We start from the raw sequence: 23,775 nt of genomic DNA on the forward strand, positions 1-23,775 counted from the left end.
AAGCTGTGAGGCACAAGGTAAGAAAAATGAACATACAATACTGTGTTTAAATACTTATTTAAAAAGAAAATCTTTAAATCCACAGAACAAGCGTGACTAGTTAAGCAGTGGCAAGATCAACAGAACTCAAAATTTGAAAGCAAGTGTTATCTGCCACCGTGGCATGCAATTTTCAGAGATACTGGCCCCTTAACTTAATTGCATGTCCAACCGCAAGAATCAATTTGATTCAAGTCCAATCAACAAGGATCTTTGTTGAAAAAAAATTATGATCTAGCAGTCATCCCATTACTTGTTTTATTCTCTCCCCTTTTTCTTGATCTGCTTCTTCACATTATGACAGTGTGACAACTCCACTTTCGACGACATTTCTCTAAATCTGTAGCATGTTCACCAGTTTACTTATGCAAACAACTGCAGAAACATAAGGCTGCACATCAGACTGCAACTTTCCACTAAATGGTGCTTAATGATGATGCTTACTCTGCAGTAAAGGAATAGCTACTTCATCTACAGTATTTATGGTTCAAGATGTGTTGGACACAGATTCCACTCTTGGTGCACAAGAACACCAGGCACTAGAGAGACTGGAATCTTTCTGGCTAGCAGGATCTGTTGGGGCCATCCCTGGATCCTTGATCAATCCTTGACCACGCCCAGGGCATAAAGATGGTGCAGACCCAACCATCTCTCAGTTTGACAATCTAGAATCCCAGAGGATTAGGACTCCACATTAGTGGGGAGAGGGGGCTGTCTGTTCAAAGCCCCAGACTGTGGAGCAGCTGAGGAAGTTGCAGAGGTTGCCTCTGGTGAAATCTCTGCTTTTTCTTCAGAGGTTCAGACAATCAGGGAGCACTGCTTGAACTATTGGCTGTTTTTGTTGTTCTCTTTTATGGGTTGGGACACTGCACTCCTTAGGGCTCAGAGCAGCCCTGCAATCAATCCTTCAGAGTATTGAGTGCCTCAATGTTGCCCTCAGTTGGAAGGTCTTCAATTTTTGCCTCTTGGAATCCCTGAGGGTTGCAATTTCTATTAGGAGAATTGCCAGGATTGCAATCCTCAGGGATTCCAATGGTCATTGTTCGCACTGCAGTGTCAGACACATCCAGTCTGCAGAGAAGTTCTGGCAGTTTTAGACCTCTGCCATAAGTGTTTTCAGTTCTTCCTAGTGTTCCTTGGATAGCTTATCCACAAAATTGGGCAGTCCATCCCAGTTTAATCGCCCCCCCCCTTGCTCCAGTAATGCTTAGTAACTTGCTACCCTCATTTGTAGGCTTGTGGAAAACAGACCTTTCAGCCAAACAAGTCAAGCTTTTCAGAAAGGAGGCAAGGAGTCTCTCTCAAGGGCTGGACTTTAGAGGACCATACTGTTTTGTCCTGTACAGCTTGTACAACCACAGAGCCAGGTGTAGGTAGCTCAAAAATATTTAAGCCTCTTTGAGGGGACCTGATCGACAATCTGCACACCATGCTCATTCTTTTTAAGAAATGATGATGAATTTTGTACAAAGGATGCCTTTTGAGGCATATCCTAGGTAGATAAATCCCATCAAGGGGTGTCTGGTCACATATAGTCAGCAGGGACCTTACGCCTCAACTGCTAGAGTCTCTGATAGCGTCACACACAAAACAGGAGTGTGTGACCTAGCAGTCAGAGTCCCCTAGGGCCTGTTACCAGGCAGCATGACCTAGCGGTCAGGGTAGATTGCGCCACCACCCAGGATCTCAGGCCCTCAGTCAGGGCAGAGCAGCAAACACATACACAGTCTCAGTAGTCTAGTGTTCTGATTCTGGTGAATGGCAGACAACAGCAACGCTCTAGGTCTAAGGTGGGGGCGTTGTCACCCCAGTGGGGGCTAGCAGCAGGGGGACCCAGGCCCACCCTACTCCACTGGGACCCAGCCCAGGGCCCTAACAGTGGCAGAGTGTTGTGCCACTGGGTCAGCAGGGATCTGCCCAAAACAGTGAGATTTTTTCAGTCTCATGACCAGACTAGTGTCTATTTCCCCTGGGCCACTTCCTACCTGGTCTCCTAGTACAGCAGTCCATGGGTGCTCAGGGGTCATCTGTTGGGAAGGTCTGCAGCAACTCAGTCCCCTCCCAGATAACCACTGGCTGTCCAGCATCCACCTGGGGTTCAGCATGCCTAGCCTCTGTGACCTGGGGCTCCCACAGGTCCATGGAGGGAGCTCACAATACACATCTTTTCTCCTCGGCAGTCCAGCCCAAGTGAGCTGGGCTGCTTCCCTTTATACCCGGTCTCCAGGCTGGGCATGCTCAGCAGGGATGGAGGGATGTGGCTTCCTCAGTCTGCAATGCAGTTAACCCCGGGGGGGCCAGTGCAGAGTAGATAGACCCCATCACAAGGCATCATGTGAAAACTCAATCTGCTGGACCTTACTGCCCTGGTAAAATGTCTGGCAACATTGTATGTAAAGTTAGAACATTCTACTGTATAATGTTGCTGTGACATGTTCCAAAGTTAGAAAAACAGGCCCAAACCTAATCAAATGGACTACCATGTGGCCATTCTCTGGCAGGAAGAAGGGCATGAGCTAGAACAGGGGTCAGCAACCTACGGCATGCGTGCCAAACAGGGCACGCAAGCCAATTTTGAGTGGCACGCTGCTGCCTGCCGGGGTCCCGGCCCCCAGCCCCACTCAGCCCCCCCCCCCGCCCACCGCTCTCTCCTCCGCGGGCAGGAGGGAGAAGCTTGGTCCTGCGGCAGCCAAGCTTCCCTCCTCCCCAGCTTCTTCCCCCAGTGTGGTGCTTTCCTGCCCCTCCTCCTCCCTCTTCCTGCCGCCGATCAGCTGATGGCCCTTGCGAGGGGGAGGGGGAGGAGTGGCAGCGTGTTCCCCGCTCCGTAGAGGAAGCAGAGAAGAAGTACAGTTGGGACCTTGGGGAAGGGGGTGGAACAGGGCATATCCCTTCCAGCCCCCTGCCGTAAGCCGCTTAGGGCAGGGGGCTGGGAACACCCCAGCCCTCTGCCCTGACCCCTGAACTCCCCCCCACCCCCAGCCTTCTGCCCTGCACCCCCACACACCCCATCCCTCTGCCCTGACCCCTGAACCCCCACACACCCAGCCTTCTGCCCTGCACCCCCACACACCCAGCCCTCTGCCCTGACCCCTGAACTCTCCCCACACCCAGCCTTTTGCCCTGCACCTCCACACACACCCAGACCTCTGCCCAGACCCCTGAACTCTCCCCACACCCAGCCTTCTGCCCTGCACCCCCACACACCCCCAGCCCTCTGCCTGACCCCTGAACTCTCCCCACACCCAGCCTTCTGCCCTGCACCTCCACACACACCCAGCCCTCTGCCCTGACCCCTGAACTCCCCCCACACCCAGCCTTCTGCCCTGCACCCCCACACACCCCCAGCCCTCTGCCTGACCCCTGAACTCTCCCCACACCCAGCCTTCTGCCCTGCACCTCCACACACACCCAGCCCTCTGCCCTGACCCCTGAACTCCCCCCACACCCAGCCTTCTGCCCTGCACCCCCACACACCTCCAGCTCTCTGCCCTGACCCCTGAACCCCCGCCAGGTCTGGGGTCCCGGCTGCCGGCCCCTTGCCAGTCGGCGTCCCGACCGCAGGCTCCGCTCAGCCCGCTGCCGGCCTAGGTGAACAGAACCCCAGGCTGGCAGCGAGCTGAGCAGGCTGGCGGTGTAAGATCAGCATTTTAATTGAAGCTCGTTTAAACATTGTTTAAATGAAGCTTCTTTAACATTTTGAAAACCTTGTTCATATTATATTACTAAACTATTGTTGTATGTAAAGTAGACTTATAGAAAGAGACCTTCTAAAAAACATTTAAATGTATTACCGGCACGCGAAACCTTAAATTAAAGTGAATAAATGAAGACTTGGCACACCACTTCTGAAAGGTTGCCTACCCCTGAGCTAGAACTTTACATAATGGCAAAGGAACAACTGGGGGTTTTCCATGTAAACAGACTGTTGCCTGAACCCCAGCTGTAGGTAGGCCTCAAAGAGGGGAGAAGGGTATAAGACTGAAAAACAGAAGCTCCCAAATCACCGCTCTCCATTCATGACATCAATAATAATAATCAATAAAACATAAAGGAAGCATCACTGAACTGGGGGGGAGGTCCTAGCTGAAGCAATCCATCCAGATGGCTATAAGCTGGCAGGGAGGCAAACCTTTTTGCTTTTAAGCATGCTTAGTTTGTGAAATTAGGTATTAGTTTGCATTTTGCTGTTTGTTTCTATAACCAATTCTGTTTTTTATGCCTCGTTACTTGCAATCACTTAAAATCTATCTGTAGGTAATAAACTTGTTTTATTGTTTTATCTAAACCAGTGTGTTTGGATTGAAGTATTTGGGAATCTCCACTTGAGAGAACGAGATTTGTGCACATCATTTTCCACTGATGAAATGATGGACTTTATGTGAGCTTGCATTGTTCAGTAGAGAGGTTGGCAGTACAAGAAAAACATTTTAGGGGCAAGATCTGGGACTGGGAAGTTGCTGGTGGTGCCCTGTATGTAATTCATGAATGGCTGGCCAGAGCATTCATGTAATTCAACTGGGTGTGATTTTTGCATGCTTGAGGTTGTGTGTGATCTGGCCACGAGTGGTGGTTCTCACAGCAAAACAGTGTACAAGGGCATCCCAGACTGGAGAATTGAGGGGACACAGTTGACCATCTGTCCAGATTGTATCCTCGGGAATATCACACTGATATCTTCTGTCCACTTTCTTGGAGGTAGCAGAGAGAAAAGCCAGTGTGTGGGGTTGTCTTGCGGCCATGGGAAGTAAGAAGAAAGTGAGAGGTGGCTGGGCCCACTCCATCCTTTGTACCCTCTGGGAGAGGGAAGCAATGGAAAAGGGCACAGGTGCAGCTAAATGGACACTTCTAGCCAAAAAGAACTGGATTTTCAACCCAGGGGGTGCATGTGTACCAATTGTGGAATCTGTGTGAACAGTCACTCAAAGAACAATCTGTTTTTGCAGAAGAAAAATATTGGCAGCTGATTAAAAAGGCTCAGCTGGGCAGGAATAGGCGGGCCCTATAAAGCCCACAACGGAAAGGGAGGAGTGGGTGGAGATTGCAGTCACTTCCTGGGAAGAGACGTTTGGGAACTGATAGGCCTAGGAAGGAAAGGGGAACTAAAAATAGGAAGTAGCCCAGGGATTGAGCAGTGAGACCAGAGAGAGAAGGCCCAGACTGCTGAGCTGAGGGCTAGAACCCAGAATAAAGGGCAAGCCCAGGTTCCCCCACAAGCCACTGGGTGAACAGTACTGAGGCAGTGAGCGAGAGGACTACCTAGGATTCTTGATGGCTAAACCACCCCTGGAAGTGGGGCGCACAGTCAGTGACACGGCCAGAGGGTTGAGCCATGAAGAGAACGCTATGGTTCCTGAAGCTGCGGGAGGAGCTACAGGCAGATGGAGTGACAATGTGTGAACTGTGGGGGCGGGGTTGTCCTTGAGCTAATCCCCAGAATATCAGGAGGAGGCACCAGTCCAGAAGTGAGTGGTATACCCTGTAAGAGGCAGACTTCCTTTCAACACCTCCCCAGGGGGCCTCCCCTCCTGAGGGTTAGCAACCCACCCACCTAGAGCCTTCCTGCAGGAAGTCAAATACAGAGAAGTCACAGACAAATCAAGGAATCACAGCATCCATTATGGTCTCTGTACTGTGATGCACTTGCGGTATGATAGATAGTGGGAGGTGTAGGCTAGCTACGCTAGAGAGCTTACAATGGCCCAGCTGCAGAAATGCAGCTGTGCTGCTAGTGTCGCTGTTCTAAGGCAATCGGAGAGACCTCTCCCATCGATTGAGCTACTGCTGAGAGAGACAGTTAAGATGACCTAACCTATGATGTAGACCAGGGGTGGGCAAACTACAGCCTAGGGGCTGCCTCCAGCCCTTCTGATGTTTTAATCCAGCCCTCAAGATCTTGCCAGGGAGCGGGTTCTGGGGCTTGCCCCACTCCGTGTGTGCTGTGGCTCTGCGCGACTCCCGGAAGCAGTGGCACATCCCCCTTCTGGCTCCTAAGCATAGGGGCAGCCAGGGGGCTCTGCACACTGCCCCTGCCCCCAGCACCGCCCCCACAGCTCCCATTGGCTGGGAACCATAGCCAATGGAAGCTGCAAGGGCGGTGCCTGCGGACATGGCAGCGCACAGAGCCACCTGGCCACACCTCTGTGTAGCAGCCGGAGGGGGGACATGCCGCTGCTTCTGGGAGCTGCTTGAGGTAAGCGCTGCCCGGAGCCTGCACCCCTGATTCCCTCCTGTGCCCCACCTCCTGCCCCAGCCTGATCTCCCTCCCACCCTCTGAACCTCTCGGTCCCAGCCTGGAGCACCCTCCTGCACTCCCACCCCCTCATACCCAGCCCCACCCCAGAGCCCACACCCCCAGATGGAGTCCGCACCCCCACCCCCAATTTAGTGAGCATTCATGGCCTGCCATAAATTTCCATACTCAGATGTGGCCCTTGGGCCAAAAAGTTTGCCCACCCTGATGTAGATACCACTAGACATCTTCAGTTGATCTAGCTACTGCCTCTCAAGGGGGTGGATTTACTACAGCGATGAAAAATCCCCTTCAGTCACTTTAGCAAGTGTCTACAATACTGCAACGTAACTGCAGCTGTGTCACTGTAGTGCTTATAGTATAGATGTACCCTGAGACGCTTACGTTTTTTAAGTAAGGAGTAAGAAAGTTAAGTTACCCAAAAAGACAGATGAACTTGTCACTAAATATCACAATTAAAACGGAAAAGAAATATGGAATAAAAAGAGAAAATTGGCTCTTAATTTTTCTTAAGATACGAGAGTCTTAGGAAGAAGAACTTCCAAAAACAATGGTGTGTGTTTGTTTGTTAAAAGTTGAAAACAGCTTACCATTGCAAAACTCTGATATCTTTCTTGAAACTGGGTGGGCAGATAAGTGTCTTCACTTCCAGGTATTTTAACATTAATTTTTATTGTGCCTGTATTTTAAGATGGTATTAACAGGAAGGAAATCTGGAAGACTATCAGTTGGTGGTTTGGCATTGGTAAAAAATGGCAAGGTACTGGTATCACAACTGCCTAATGATTCAAGATTAATGCTCTTATGTTCCTAATTACATGAACTCCAACTGGAAAAAAGTCATTTCTTGGTTACTAGTATCTAGTGGGTTACATTTGTCATTAGGTTTCACCATTATTATGCTGAAAGTCCAGATTCCAAATAAACATCCGCTACCAGCGTAAACAGTAAAGGGTAAACCGTTAATGATGTAGTGTAATACTTTTTTCAGTTTGAATAATAGAAAAGCTTTTTTAAAAAAAGCTTATCCTAATATTGCATTAACATAGAGATGAATTCAAGTGATTTTCAGTGAGTCAGATTTAAAGACCTAAAAACATTTAAAGGAGAACTTGGAGAGAGGTCTAAGTCTTCACATCCAGGATATGTCTAAGGCTATGTCTACACTATGGACCTTACAGCGGTACAACTGTAAGGTCTCCTGTGTAGCTGCTCTTCAAATTAATTAAACTACCCCCAATAGCGTTACCTATGTCAGCAGCAGAGCTTCTCCTGCTGACACCAGCACTTTTGCCGGTGAAACTTATATTGGTCAGGGGAGGTTTCCCCCCCCCCACTCATCTGATGGACAAAAAGTTTCACCGACAAAAGTGGTAGTGTAGACAAAGCCTTAGTCTTGCAGATTCTTTCTGCACAACGTCTTTAAGATAGACTTTCCATCCATCCACACACACAGCTAAAACTCTTGTCTAAGCTCTCACCACCTCATATCATGATTACTGTAACATCCTTTTCCGGCCTTGACAAATGCTATCTTGCCCCACTCATAACCATTCAGAAGGCTATTGCAAAGATCATTTCTTTAGCCCATGCTTTGATCATTACATTCTTTCACTGGCTCAGTCTTCTCCGTTGTCATGAACATAAGCTACTTGTCTTCACTTTCAAGGGCCCTTCATGACCTATCCCAACCCTATCATCTCTCATTCAGTCTCAAAAATCAACTCCCACCTCCAATTAGACTATGATGCCAGCCTCTAAGCCCACTTGTTAAATCTTCAAATAAGCCCGTTCTTGGTGCCTTTTGCCATGCTGCTCTTCATAGCTGGGAGGAACTCCCAGGTAACATGTGCACATATCTCCCTTCAAATCTCTCCTGTGCCATGCTGCCTACCAAAAAATTTGGTAATAATTAGGCTGCTGGTGTGCTGAGACCACAGCCCACCATGTTGACCAATATCATCTATTCTCCTGTACTCCTCCACTGGTCTGTCTCTGTCCATCTGTTAACTCTTGTCTTAAGACTAATATCCTTGGGGCAGGGACCATATTTTTGTTGTGTGTTTGCACGGCGCCTAGCACAATGGGGGCCCTAGAGTACCACCGGAGCTCCTAGGCACTACAACATTACCATCTGATGGAAAAGTTTGTGTGTGAAATTGGAGCTGGCTAATAGAAGTGTGGGGTGCTGCTTTCATTGGGTGGAAGGGTAATACTGCTACCCCACACTTACGTTTTGAAAAAGGATGGAGTCTGGGGTCAGGAAGCAATCTAGTTATAGTAACAAGCCATACTAGGTCAGACCAAATTGTCTACCTAGCCCCGTATCCTGTGTCTGACAGTGGTCAGTGACAGACGCTTCAGAGGAAATGAACAGAACAGGGCAATTACCAAATAATCCATCCTGTCATCCAGTCCCAGCTTCTGGCAGTTGGGGGTTTAGGGGGAATACAGTGTATGGGGTGGTATCACTGACCATCTTGGCTAATAGCCATTGATAGACCTATCCTCCATGAACTTATCTAATTTGTTTTTTAACCCAGTTATGCTTTTGGCCTTCACCATATCCCATGGCAACAAGTTCTGCAGGTGGACTGTGCCTTGTGTGAAGTACTTGGTTTTTCTTTGTTCTAACGCTGCTGCCTATTACTAAACCTGCTGCCTATTAATCTTGTTTTCTGTATTTTACAGACTCCTGCGTACAAAAGGAGATCTGTCACGGTCACTCATACAGCCATTCTCCCTGCAGATCTCGTCAAAGGAAACTCAGCCTGCCCACTGCAGACCTCAACCTTCTCCAGTTCCTTTTCTCCTATTTTTTGCCAAAGAGCTACTGACACCCTGCTAGAAGAATAACCTAGTTATTCTCCATAGTGGGATCTGGAATGTACCAAAGTCTTATGAAAAACCATAAGTAAGCTCATGCAGTAGCGTTCACCAACTGTGTTTCTTCTGTGAAGCTAACAATAGATTCAGTCCCCTTATGTGCCTTCTCTTTTTAAGATGGAAGACCTGTAAGGAAGAGACCAAAAAGAATGTTTGTGAAGGGCCTCTATACCGGTAGCATTTGGCACTCATGTACTTAAATTTGAGCAGAAAGCCAGGATGAATGCTTTAAGAATGATGTAGGATCTTCAGTGATTACATGGGTGCAGGACTTTGCAATCTCCACCCAATGCTAAAATTGGAATAGTCTTAGAAAGATTGTGAAGTGAATAGGGTGGAGGAGATGTGAGTTCATATCCTGCTGCTATAATTGTTTAATTAGAGACTGTTTCCTTTAGTTGATTTACGTATTGAAGAGTCTTCACCACATAAGAAGATAATTTTACATTACACATTTTAAAACAAATTATTCTATAAAATCAACCACCAAAAAATAATAGTTGCCCTTCATTTATCAGTGTGGTGTCACTAGTTAAGTATAGTCTGCCTACTTTTGTATACGGCTAATGTCAGCTGAAGGGCTGTTTCACTTTTTGTCAGTTTAAATATCTAGAGTCCATTTAAAAATAAACCATAGAAGTCTTTTGAAATCTTAAAGGTGTTTTCTCACTGATTGAAAATGTACTTTTGTTTTCCTTTCCCACACAGTGGAACCTAGCAACAGTTGTCCGGAATGCTAGAGCCTGGGCCTGACTGAAGGACAACACAGATATGCAGACAGAAAAAACAGACTACAGTGGAAAAAATTCTGATTCTTATACAGAGAAGCCACTAATCGGCAACAGATGTGACACACTTTTTTAAAGGAGAGAAGAAATTAATCTGAAAATTACACTAAGCATGTGATGTTTTACAAAACACTTAAAACTAATCCCATGCATTCAATTGAAATGTCAAAAACAGAACTTCCCAGACTGTTCCTGCAGCTTTCTAATGCCTTAGATGTAAGGACAAATGACCCATTAACTTAAAAAAAAAAAAAAAAAAAAAAAGGTCAGTGCTATCACGTCTACCTGTATTGGGTGGTCATCACCACCGTGGCTGCAGAGACTGGAAGTGGTGCAGTTTTTCTATACCATGTACTGTTTAAATGTTATCGGGCATCCAATCAGCAAAAATCATAAAATCCCAGAAAGGCTGTAACTTATAGAAACATAGTTTAATTTTGACTAAAATGGGCAGATAGTTTCTAAATACAATTGACAGTACTATTTTGACTACCTAGTGCATTGTTTTGGAATGTTTGAGTTTTATTTAGCCCCACGTGGTATATTTTAATGCATTTTCCTGTACTACTTTGCCTTTTCTTAAAACCAAAGTCTACATTCACATGACAGTATGAGCTTCTTTGTACCATACAATACATCAAAATATTTATCATTTGCAGAATGGTCTCATTTCAGAAATGTTTTGTCTATTTTATGAAGTTATGCAGATAAGATCCCTACCCCTTAATTATACAACCTCAGAAATATATGTTATCTGCTCAGATGGAGCCATAAGTCTAAAGCACACATGGTACCCCTGTATCTTCACAGGGCAATACATGTACATTACTAATGTAAAAGTGATGACTCTAAGTAGCAGGGCTGTACAATGTCTTGTATGAATATATTGTGTGAATAACTAAGTATAGCTCTGTATTCTTAATTAACCCCTACCTGTAACTCTGAGCTACTGAATGGCTAACATAACTACTTTGAGCTATATTTACTCAGAAAAATGCTCACAGTAAGTTGCAGATAGTTGAAACATTTTTACTCTGCCTCAGAATCTGGGTCCAATGTGTTCACTACTCCATTGCTACACTTGTCACTATCACAGTGGCATGCATCAGAGCACACCTGCGGCATTCACAGCTCCTTCCTGCACACATACGCTCACAAGACAGGGGTGAGGGTGGCTTTTGGAGCAGTTGACAGCACCCTCGCTTTAGCAACAAGGTGTCCTGTGCCATCTACTACCCACCCATTGCTGACAGGGGCCACTGGAAGATACTGAACTGTTGTATGATTCCATATATGTGACTGATAAAATACACTTTTAGGTGCTGCCTGAAGGAGGCCACTGAAGGTGGCATTTCCTCGTTTTGTTTTTAGCAAACAATTTGCAGTGCACATTATCCAGAGATACTTGGTTCTTACCACTGTACAATAAAGATGCCACATTACCTACATTTAACTCTTGCTAGCGTTACTGAGCACATGCTACTTAGGTCAGGCCATCGATTCAAAGTAATGCCTGTAATTTATAAAGCCCTCAACCAGCAGAGATGTAGTTGCCTACTAGATGGTTGGATCATCTTTGATGTGAGATGATGGCTGATCAGGGCAATGCTAAGTGCTGCCTTTCATGGAGTGAGGTGCGTCTGTCTCTGCTTGAAAGCCACAGCCACAAAATCCTTGCCTGAAGGCAGCTGACTTAAGTGCCTAAACCATGACTTGTGAAATTGCTAGGTACCTGCCCAGCACCACACAAAACAGCTGAGGAGAGATGACAGCAATCTTCCATTTTGCTGTTAGCTTAGTGGTTAGGGTCGTAGCCTGTACCATGACAGATGGTTTAATTCCCTGCCTATCTTAAAAGAAAAGAGATGAATATGGATCTGTCAGCACTTAATGCATATGGCCTAATAACTGAATTAAGGGCTATTCCAAAGGGGTGTTCTTTTCTAGTTGAAGCTGGGCTACGTTAATTAAGCCCTCTACAGTGAGGGAGTTAGGGGACTCACTTGGTGTGTTGGAGAACCCCAGCTTCAATTTCTCCCTCTAGCTGCCAGGACATGAACTGGAAGCTCCCTCAGGCTCTCTCCTTGAAGCTGTTCCACTTTAATTCAATATTAATTGGGCCAAAATAAGCCCAAGAAGCACTCAATAGCAGAGTGGTTACTAGACTCTCGTAGGCTCTTGGAGAGGCGTCTCCCTCTACCAGCTGAGAAGGAATTTGAACTAGGAGCTCCTGTTAGCTTGCCTTTTCAAGCCGTTCCACTTGAAGAAAATATTAATTGGGCCAAAGCACGTGAGAAGACCCCCGTAATATAGTGGTTACACTATTCATGTGGAATGTTGAAGATGTGGCTCGATGAGCAGAAGGGATTTGAAGCGGGCGCTTCGTCAAGTCTTTCCTCTTGAAGCTGTTCCACGTGAATTAAATATTAAGGGGGCCAAAGTCCAAGTGAGAAGCGCTCTATGGTACAGTGGTGAGGCTAAACACGTGGTGCATTAAAGACCCTGCTTCAATTCTTCCCTTTACTTGATGAGGAGAAGGGATTTGAAGTGGGCGCTCCCTCAGTTTTTACTCTTGAAGCTGTTCTACTTTAATTAACTATAAATTGGACTGATAACTTCCCAAGGAGCCTCTATAGTACAGTGGTTAGGCTTCTCCCCCTGAGGTCTCTTAGCTAATGCTGGTTCCATTTCCCCATGTAGCAGATAAACTAGCAACTCCTTCTCTCTTGAAGCTGTTCAACTTTAATTAAATAATAATTGGGCCAAAGCAAAACAGACAAGTCCTCTACAATAGAGTGGGTAGGCTACTCCTTTGGACTGCCGGAGCTGTGGATTCAATTCTTCCCTCTATCTGATGAGATGCAGGCTCTTGCCTTGGGAAGCTGTTCCCCTTTAACTCAATATTAATTGGGTCAAGCAAAGAACTAAGAGTCCTCTGTAATAGAAGCGTTCAGTGCCTCGCTTGTGAGATGTGGATTTGCTGATTCAATTCCTCCCTCTATGAAATGAGGAGGTATTTGAATAGGAGCGCCCTCAGTCTTGCCTCTTGAACCTATACCAGTTAAATTGACCCAAAAAACTAAGTACCCTCTATAGCACAGTGGCTGAGATGATGCCCTGGGAGTCTTAGTAATACAGGTTCAAATCTCCCCTTGAGGTGACAAGATTTGACTCAAAAACTCCCTGAATCTTTCCTCTTAAAGCTATTCCACTTTAATTAAATAATAATTGGGCCAAAACAAAAACAAGCAGCCATTTATGTTACACTTGTTAAGCTACCCCAGTGGGGAAACTTGGAGTTCCTAGTTCAATTTCTCCCTGTACTAGATGATGATGAGATGTGGTTTGAAATGGGAGCTCTTGAGGTTTTACAGCAGTTAGGCTATTCTCCTGGGAAACTCACAGTTGCTAGTTCAAGTCTGCCCTCTACCAGATGAGGACAAGGGGTTTAAGTGGGAGCTTCCCTCACTTTTGCCTCTTGAAGCTGTTCCACTTTAATTAAATAGTAATTGGACCAGCAAGAAAATTAGGCTCACTCTGTAGCCCTGTGGGTAGGCTACTTACATAGAAAGTGGGAGACCCCAGTTCAAATCCTCCCTCAGCCTGTTAAGAGGAGGTTTGGACAAGACTGAATCACCTCCCAGGTGAGAGGCCCTTGTTTAAATCCCCTCCTTTCTCAGGAGGCCCTTGTCTTTCTGGAAACAGAGGAGGTGGAAACAACGATCCCCCACCTCTCAGGTTCTCTTAGGTGTAGGGTGTGGGACACCCCTGGTCAAATCCCTTCATGAAGGAGGAGTTTTAACAGGGGTCTCCCACAGCCTGACCCATGGGGGGAAAACAGTGATCTGCATATTTGTACCCCAAGTCATAGCTAATTAAAAGAGGAGCCTACACTGGGAAATGCCAAGCTAAACCCCTTCTCCTCAGCAGGCAGCAGAAATTGAACCCCCATGTCACATGAATAGTCTACCCACTAGACTAGAGAGAGCTTCTCCTTCTTGCCTGGGCCCAATTAATATTTCCTTTCAGCTCATACCGCCCTGTGACTACAGACCTGTGCTTTAACCAAAGTCAAAACAGTACAGAAAAATGCAGAACATGTATATGGCCTGCAAATCTGGTCAAAATTAAACACTGTTTCTATGCATTACGGCCCTTTGGGTGATTTTGTTCAGGTGGATGCCCAATACCGTTTAAACAGGAGACGATGCAGAAGAACTGCACCACTTCCAGCCTCTCCAGCCACTCTGGGGACGACCGCCAGACCCCTGCCCACTGCGACAGCAATGAATTGGGTCTGGCCGCTGGGTGACCCCAACTCATTACTGGCCGGCAGACTCGGGGAGAACCAAGTGATCTGTCACTGGCAGCCCGGGCAACGGATCCCACTCCACCAGGCACAGACCCCCGTCTCCCCCTCCGCCCCCGCCGGATTCACTCCCCTCCTGCCCCCGGGGGCAGAGCTGGAGCCCCAGTCCCGGCTCCCCCCGCTGCCCCCCACTGCTCTCCCGGGCCAGCCCGGCGCAGGGAAAGGGGAGCCTGGGGGGCGGGGCCGGGAGCTCCCTTCGCCCCCGACACTCACCCAGCGCTCCCCGGGGAAGCAGCGCGAGCACCAGCAGCGCTGAGACACGCGGAGCCCAGCTCGGCCGCAGCAGCTCCATGGCGCCGAACCGCTGCTGTATCCAGGGCTCACGCCCCGCCTCACACTGCGCATGTGCGGAACCGAACCACTGCCTACTGGATGACGTATTGTCGGGCGCTGGGCGCGCGTGCCAAGGGTGGGGGCGCGCTCGCGCGATGCTGCCGCAGCTAAAGGGCTGGATGCGCGCGCTGCGTAGGAGCGCGAGGCAAGCTGCGGTCGCCCCCCGGGGAGCCTAGGGCGAAGTCCGCACAGCCGGCGCTGCCCGCCCGGTCTCCGCCCCCCGAGGGAGGCAGCCAGCAAAGGCGTCGCTGCGCCAGCGGCCCCTGGTTCTCCCCAGCTCCCTCGATTGGCTCCGCTCTGGTGCGACCCAGCGGGGAGCGCAACACTCAGCCTCCGGGGGGAACAAAAGCCCGGGCCGGGGAAGGCTGAAGGCGCACGAGCCAGGGGGCAAAAATGCTCCTGCTGGATTCGGGCCCGAGGGCTGCGTTCTGGGCGCTGGTAACTGCTGCAGTTTCAAACGCGAGCTTTGTTTTCTCTGCCTTGCTGCGTGCTAGGCAAGAGCTGCTCGCAGGCGTTTTTCTCATCTAGTTTGTGTTGCTGCTCACTGGCACATCCGCTTTAGAATAAAGAGTGAGCTAATTCTCTCCCCCGCTTTATCCTGATCCTAATCATTGGCTGTGGGTGGGACAAGGCCCCTCCCAGGGGTAGGGTGACGGCTAGAAACTGGTCATCTGTTTGTCCTAGGAAAACCGTTGTTCTACTCTAGCTTCCCGGAAGGGTAAACAGGTTTTAAGAAAGAACAAAAGGGAGTTCAATCCTAGGTCAAAAGCAGAGGGAGAGCAACATTTGCTCCAATGAATGATACCACTTAAAAGCTTGCCACTAAATGTTACATTAGATTTGTATGAGTACCTAGATCCCACTGGAGAGGACATTACTCTAGGCCAGTGGTTCCCAAACTGGGGTTCATGAACTCCTGGGGGTTCGTGAAATGTTACAGGGGGTTCTCAAGAAAAACATCCCTAATGGCGGACAGAGTTGTCCCTGGGCAGCTTGGGCCAGCAGCCTGGAGCCCCTGGACTTCCAAGAGCTAAGCAGATCTATCACCCTGAGGACATTTAAACTTACAGGCTACATCTACACTACAGGGGGGAGTCTATTTAAGATACGCAAATTCAGCTACGTGAATAGCGTAGCCGAATTCGACGTATCGCAGCCGACTTACCCTGCTGTGAGGACGGTGGCAAACTCGACCTCTGCGGCTTCCTGTCGACGGCGCTTACTCCCACCTCCGCTGGTGGAGTAAGAGCGTCGATTCGGGGATCGATTGTCGCGTCCCACCGGGACACAATAAATCGATCCCCGAGAGGTCGATTTCTACCCACCGATTCAGGCGGGTAGTGTAGACCTAGCCTAAGACTCATAAGGAAAGGGAGGTGGATATTTTTTGCTGTTTTTAAAATGAAATAGGCAGCTAGTATTGTTTTTAAAATTATTATGAAGAACAAGTTTAAGCTTTGTTGTAACGTGCGTTGTTTGCCTGGACTGCTCAAGACCTGAATGCTTGTGTAGGAGGAACTCTGAGTTGGTTTCTTAAATACCTTCATGCTGTTTCACATCTGATACTCCTTGATGAAACATAGGAGCCTTGTCTTCTAACAGGCTTATTCAAAGAACAAGCTATGAAAGTGAGATCTTGGAAGAGTGCTGCCGTTTTCATAATATAATAAAAATACTGTAATGATAAATAATAATAAAGTGTGTAATAATCATGTCAAAAACAAATTTTATATTTCCAAGATCACTGCTTTTATAATTTATACTCCAGTAAAGGAGAAAATCCCTGGAAATATTCATTTTTAGGAGGCGGCTCGCAAGACTTGGCATTTTAGTGAAAGGGGTTCCCAGGTTGTTGAAGTTTGGGAACCACTGCTCTAGGCCAGGGACACTCAGATTGAGGCTCCTGAGCTGCTATTGGCTCTTGAATGTTTTACTCTCATGTGCTGCGAGAGACAATGTGTGATTAAATAATTAACCAGTCAGGCTGCTCTAGTATGTTAATGAATTGTAGTTGAGAAAACCATAGTACTTGGTCAGTCGTTTTGCTGCGTGAATAAAATGTGTCTATATAAAAATGAAATATTCCCTGTGTCATACTATAGCAAATATAATAATTTAACACTGTGGCTCTTTTGGTGATTGCTAATTTGGCTCCTCCACTACTGAGGTCTCAGAGCAGCGATCCTAAGTACTGAACATACACCCAGTAAGAGACAGTTCCATATCCCTCTCTCTGCTCATCCTTACCCTTAACCCCTTCTCCCCACTGTCCAGCTCTAATCATGGCACTTAATTTGAGGTTTGTTGCAGTACTGGACAGCTATCGTATTGAAACCACTCTTTTAGCTTTACTGATTGGAATGCTTGTCAACCATAGAGCTCTCTGCCTTGTTCCAAGCAGTTTTATAGTATTTTAAGTGCCTCAGTTATTGAAAATGGGCTGAAAGATGGAGTTTCACACCCATTCAGGAAATGAGCAGTGAGGCTTTTGTTCCTTCTTAAAACTAGTGCCAGAGAGTTGTATATTGAAGTGTATAGTAGAATGCTTGTAGCAGAGAAGCTGAGCTGACCTGACTTACCTTCCCAATTAACAGTAGGAAGCTGTAAAGCCCCATTTAAAAATAAGATGGAGAAAGACATGTGCATTATAGTCTGTTTGCCACAGGCAAGTCATTTTGACCATTTTCTGCATAAGTTAACCTAAGTGTAAGTCACTGCATCTTTATCTGATCTTTGCACTTAAAAATGATATTTCACTAGTGTTAACCCACAAACCAGCTTAATACTATTACAAGATGTTGGGGGTGGGGTGGAATATGAAGCCTAAAGTCAACAAAGTAAAAGGCTCTTTTGTCTAGTGGCTCTCATCCCTTGTCTCATGCTGTTTCTCTGCACCACGTCTTAGGCTGCAAGCGCCTCAGCGTAGAGACCTGTTTTACTTGCCAAAAGCATCACACCAACCTAGGGCAATGTCTAAACACCACCATAACAGTAAGGTCTGAAATTAATCCAGATGCTTCGAACATGTATGATGCTCTTTAGAGTCCTATAACAGTGTACATTCTTTGGAGACCCTGCATTAAGAATAGAAAAAAAAAAAAAAAGGCTACATATAAAAGGCCACACCTTGAGTCCCCTGAAATCAATGAGAGTTCTGCCAGCAACTCCTATGTGACCAGAATTTAGACTTAAATCTTTGGTTTCAACTGACTGTTTTTAGGTTTCACTTTTGAATCATAAAAGAGATGTCACTCGGGGCTTGTCTATGTGAGGAAATTGACTGGCATACTTGTAGCAGAAGAACTATACTGGTATAATTCTACAAGGAGTATCCTTCTTTCAAAATAATTATTTGGGAAGCAAACAGTTATTCCAGAATAAAGTCACTTTTGTTGCAAAAGAGAGTGTCCACATGGGGGAGTTATACTGGCATAGTTATAGGAGAATAACTGTTCTGCTTAGTTATGCCAATCCAGTTCCACATGTAGAAAAACCCTTAGACTACTTACCAGTATCAGCCCCACTATAATTGGTACAAGTTTTCCCCATCCCGCCCCGAGCACTAGCTCCACAGCTCCCATTGGTCTTGGCCTAGGAGTTGCTTGCGGGGAGCCACCCAAGGTGAGCACCCGTTCTCCCCCCCCTCCCCCAGATCCACCACTCGGTGCCCCAACCCACTGCCCCAAGTCCCCTCCCGTACCCAAATTCCCTCCCTCTTAGTTAACTGGCATTTTTCATTTACCGATACCCCCCATTCCTCCAACATGCCAGATAAAACAGCTTTTACTGTAATACTAAAAGTACACAGGCATGGCAGTCATGAAGTCCTTTTGGAATCCAGCAACTCTTTTCACTCACACACACCCCCGCCCACCCTCCCTCCCCAAAATTTTCAAGAAGATAGCTGTGGCGGTTAGTCAATAAAGCAGCCTCAGGAGGAAGTTCAGGATTTTGTTGTTCTTTGTTTTAAGAAAATTAAGGCAGGCTTAGCAGCACTTGCATCCTTTTCCTCCAGGTGATTATATTTTACACATTTTTCCTGTATTTCTTTGCTATCAGTTAAAGATAAGTCTATAGTCCCATGACAGTATGAGCTTGTTTGTACCATAAAATATATCAAAATATTTATTATTTGTAGAAGGGACTCATTCCTGAAAAGTGTCTAGTTTATGAAGTTATGCAGATCAGATCCCCCCCTCAAGCTTTCTTGAGGCTGTTCCACTTTAAGTATTAATTGGGCCAAAACTAGAAGAAGATTTTATGGGACAGTGGATAGGCTACTCCCATGGGACATTTGGAGTTGCTGGTTCAATTCCTTCCCCTTCCTGAGAAGGGGCTTGAACTGGGAATTCCTTAGGTCTTTCCTCTTGCAGCTGTTCCATGTAAATTAAATAGGGTTTGAGCCAAAGCAAAAATAAAAAGCCCTCTACGCTACAGTGGTTAGGCTATTCCCCTAGGAAACTTGGCATTATTAGTTCAATGGTACTATCTCCCTCATGAGGAAAAGGGAGCTCCTTAGCTCTTGCATTTATTCCACGTAAATTAAATAGTGTTTGGGCCAAAGCAAAGACAAGAAGCCCTCTACGCTACAGCAGTTAGGCTACTTCCCTGGGAAACTCAGAGTTGCTAGTTCAAGTCTGCCCTCTACCAGATGAGGACAAAGGGTTGAAGTGGGAGCTTGCCTCTTGAAGCTGTTCCACTTTAATTAAATGGTAAGTGGACCAGCAAGAAAATTAGGCTCACTCTGTAGCCCAGTAGGTAGGCTACTTACATAGAAAGTGGGAGACCCCATTTCAAATCCTCCCTCAGCCTGTTAAGAAGAGGCTTGGACAAGACTGAATCACCTCCCAGGTGAGAGGCCCCTGTTTAAATCCCCTCCTTTCTCAGGAGGCCCTTGTCTTTCTGGAAACAGAGGAGGTGGAAACAATGATCCCCCACCTCAGGTTCCCGTGGTGTGGCGGGAGAGGTCCCTGGGAGGTGGGACACCCCTGTTCAAATCCCTTCACGGAGGAGGGATTTGAACAGGAGTCTCCCACAGCCTGACCCATGGGGGGCAAAACAGCAATCCGCATATTTGGACCACCAAGTCATAGCTAATTAAAAGAGGAGCCTACACTGGGAAATGCCAAGCTAAACCCCTTCTTCTCCTCAGCAGACAGGAGAAATTGAACCCCCATGTCACATGAATAGTCTACCCACTAGAGAGAGCTTCTCCTTCTTGCCTGGGCCCAATTAATATTTCCTTTCAGCTCATACTGTCCTGTGACTACAGACTTTTGCTTTAATCAAAGTCAAAACAGTACAGAAAAATGCAGAACATGTATACGGCCTGCAAATCTGGTCAAAATTAAGCACTGTTTCTATGCATTACGGCCCTTTGGGTGATTTTGTTCAGGTGGATGCCCAATACCGTTTAAACAGGAGGCGATGCAGAAGAACTGCACCACTTCCAGCATCTCCAGCCACGCTGGGGACGACCGCCAGACCCCTGCCCACTGCGACAGCAATGAATTGTGTCTGGCCGCTGGGTGACCCCAACTCATCACTGGCCGGCAGGCTCGGGGAGAACCAAGTGATCTGTCACTGGCAGCCCGGGCAACGGATCCCACTCCACCAGGCACAGTCGTCCGTCTCCCCCTCCGCCCCCGCCGGATTCACTCCCCTCCTGCCCCCGGGGGCAGAGCTGGAGCCCCAGTCCCGGCTCCCCCCGCTGCCCCCCACTGCTCTCCCGGGCCAGCCCGGCGCAGGGAAAGGGGAGCCCGGGGGGCGGGGCCGGGAGCTCCCTTCGCCCCCGACACTCACCCAGCGCTCCCCGGGGAAGCAGCGCGAGCACCAGCAGCGCTGAGACACGCGGAGCCCAGCTCGGCCGCAGCAGCTCCATGGCGCTGGGGCGCTGCTGTATCCAGGGTTCACGCCCCGCCTCACACTGCGCATGTGCGGAACCGAGCCACCGCCACCGCCTATTGGATGACATAAGGCGCTGGGCGGGCGGGCGCGCGCGTGCCACGGGGTGGGGGGAGGGGGAGCGCGCTCGCGCGACGCTGTCGCGGCCGGCGCTAAAGAGCCGGAAGGGGGAGCGGCCGCGCGCGCTGCGTAGGAGCACGAGGCCGTATTGGCGAACCGGGAAGTGGGCGGGCTCACCCGGGAAGCGCTCGGGCGGGGCCGGGCTGCTTCCCCCGGGGGAGTCTGCGGCGAAGTTCGCCCAGCGGCCGCTGCCCCCCCGGCCACGCCCCTTTATCGTCATAGGGCTTGTGGGTTATTTAATCATTGGCTGGGGGTGGGACAAGGCCCCACCCCGGGGTAGGGGGAGGGCTAGAGACCGGTCATCTGTTTGTGCTAGGAAAACTCTTCTGCTGCTCGAGCTGCCTGGTGGGATAAACAGGCTTTAAGGAAGGGGGAAAGGAGTTTAGTCCTAGTCCAAAAGCAGAGAGAGGAATATTTGCTCCAATAAGTGATGCCACTTAAAAGCTTGCCACTAAGTGTTACACGTAGGGGGACTCGACAGCAAGTGTGAAAAATTGGGACTGGGGGTGAGGGGTAATACGAGCCTATATAAGAAAAAGATCCAAAAATCGGGACTGTCCCTATAAAATCAGGACACCTGGTCACCCTAGTTACACTAGCTTTGTATGATACCTAGACCCCACTGGAGAGCAGAGTCCTATTGCTGTAGGCTAGTGATACTCAGATTGAGGCTTTTGAGCTACAAATGGCTCTGACCTGTGTCAAGAGCAGCTCTTTGTAGCATAACCAATCAAGCTGTTGGGTGTGTTAATACTTGATAACATTTTTATAAGTGGTCAGTCATCTTGCTGTGAGAATATTTAAAAACTAAATTTCTCATGTCATACTGTTTAAATATGAATAGGTAGTGCTCTAGTAAATGAAACCATGAATTCACATTACTGGAGCTCTTTTGGATAATGGTGATTGCTAATCTGGCTCCTCAACCACTGAGGTCTGAGTATCACTGCTCTAAGCACTGACCATACGCCCAGTGAGAGACAGTTACATATCTATATACTACATGCATCCGACGAAGTGGGTATTCACCCACGAAAGCTCATGCTCCAATACGTCTGTTAGTCTATAAGGTGCCACAGGACTCTTAGTTGCATATCTATGTTTCTCTCCCTTTCCCAACCATTAACCACTCCTTCTCCCCATTGTCCCAACTCTAACCACAACACTTAGTTTGTGAGGTTAGCTAAAGTACAGCTATTCTATTGAAACCACTCTTTTAGTTTTACTTATCAGAATGCTTGTCAACCATAAGACTCTCTAGCTTGTTCCAAGCAGTTTTATAGTCTTAACTGCATCTGTTATTGAAAATGGGCTGAAAGATGGAGTGTCGCACCTATTCAGGAAACAAGTAACGAGGCTTTTGTTCCTTTTTAAAAACTAAAGCCACAGATTTGCATATTGAAGTATATAGTAGAATATTTGTGTCAGAGAGAAGCTGAGCTGACTTACCTTCCCACTGAACAGTGGGAAGTTGTGAAGCCAGATTTTTAAAAAGAGCGAAGAAAGGTGAACAGACTAATGCACTTGTCTGTGTGTACAGAACAGTCCTGTCACTTTGGCCATTTTCTCCACAATTTAACCTAAATGTAATTCACTGCACATTTGTCTGATCTTTTCAAACTACTCTGCATTTACAATCATACTTTTCACCAATGCTGACCCACACTCCAGCTTCGTACTGTTACAAGATGTTGAAGAAAAATATGGAGCCCATAGTCAATAAAGCAAAAATTAATAGCCGAAGGCTTAAAGAGTAAAAGGCTCTTGTGTCTAGAGACTCTCACCCATTGCCTGATGACATTTCTATGCAGCATGTCTTAGTCTGTGAGCAGTTCAATGTAGAGACCTGTTTCATTTGCCAAAGGCGTCACACAAACCTAGGACACTGTGTAAACACCACAGGAATAGTAAGGTCTGAAGTCAATCCAAATGCTTGTACAATGTATGATGCACTTTAGAGTCCTTAATTGTTGCTTATATAAAACGGTGCACGTTCTTTGGAGACTCTGCAGGAGTCTGCATTAAGCATAGAAAGAAAAGGCTGCATATTGAAGGCCAAAGCTTGAGCCCAGTGAAATCAATGGGAGTTTTGCCAGTAACTCCACTGGGACCAGCATTTAGACTGAAATCTACTGTCTTTGGTTTCAACTGACAGTTTTTGGGTTTCATTTTTGAATCATAAAAAGAAGTCACTTAGGGCTTGCCTGTGTGAGGAAATTGATTGGCATAGCTGTAGCAGAATAACTCTTGATATAATTCCCTCATGGACACTCATTGTGGAAGAGTCCTCTTATTTCAAAATATTTACTCTGAAAGTAAACAATTATTCTAGAATAAAGTCACTTTTATTCCAGAATAGTGTGTCCACATGAGGGAGTTATACTGGAATACATGTGTTCCAGAACAGCTATTCTGCTATAGTTATACCAGTCAATTTTCCCATGTAGAAAAGCTATTAGGCTACTTACCACTATCAGACAACCCCACTATCATTGTTACAAGTCTTCCCCTGGTAGCACAAGAGGCCTGGAGTTGACACCTGGTTTGTGAAACTGCCCATTCTTAATCAAGGACACAATGAGTCATAACACCTTTGTACTGCAGCTGGCATTCACAAATGCCTTCAATCAATTGAGAGATTATTTTACAGGACTGCAAGATCAGTCCCTTCACCTAGTTCTTTGTGTGCAGGTTCTTTTAATTGTAGTTCAGATTAGAAGTTCAGTGTAGGAACTTCTGTTCAAAAATATGGCAAGGTCTCCAAAGATGGAGGCGTCATCAGTATCTTGCATCACAAAATTATCAAGATTGTTTTTAAAGATGTGTTACTGTAAATTCACAAATCTCCTTTCTAAACAAATATTTCCCCCCCTTATAGCAATATATTATAAATTCCAAACAACATTTTAAAGAAAGCTTTTGATTTAAAACCAGTATTTTAAAAGTTTAATCTGTAGTTTCATGTCTATTAAGTCATTTTAAACTAAGTGATCCAAGAAGAAAAAATTAAATATTGAAGGCAAAATTGAATCCTAGTCTTATTTTTAGAGGGGTTAAAAATTACAAAGGGTTGTAAAAGAAGTTGA

At 46.9% G+C, this 23,775-nt stretch overlaps 1 protein-coding gene and 1 long non-coding RNA gene across 7 annotated transcripts in view; one reads left to right on the forward strand and one right to left on the reverse strand.

Moving 5' to 3' along the window:
- LOC101936145 (C4b-binding protein alpha chain-like) overlaps window positions 1–20,595 on the reverse strand; it is a 51,642-nt gene extending 31,047 nt beyond the window's left edge. For 4 of the 6 annotated variants that reach the window (XM_065594576.1, XM_065594573.1, XM_065594571.1 and 1 more), the window contains exon 1: window positions 20,468–20,595. In XM_065594576.1, coding sequence (XP_065450648.1) covers window positions 20,468–20,546 — 79 coding nt within the window. In that variant the 5' untranslated portion in view covers window positions 20,547–20,595. Of the gene's footprint in view, window positions 1–14,545; window positions 17,765–20,467 lie in introns of those variants that run through there. The other 2 variants (XM_065594577.1, XM_065594574.1) reach the window with 2 other exon arrangements.
- LOC122173606 (uncharacterized) lies at window positions 6,404–15,045 on the forward strand. Its single transcript, XR_006174192.2, has 2 exons — window positions 6,404–9,203; window positions 9,884–15,045. It is a non-coding gene; the product is annotated as an uncharacterized LOC122173606 (long non-coding RNA).
- Window positions 20,596–23,775: the final 3,180 nt, after the last annotated feature.

This window comes from Chrysemys picta, chromosome 4, assembly GCF_011386835.1.
Source record: "Chrysemys picta bellii isolate R12L10 chromosome 4, ASM1138683v2, whole genome shotgun sequence".
Taxonomy (NCBI): domain Eukaryota; kingdom Metazoa; phylum Chordata; order Testudines; family Emydidae; genus Chrysemys; species Chrysemys picta.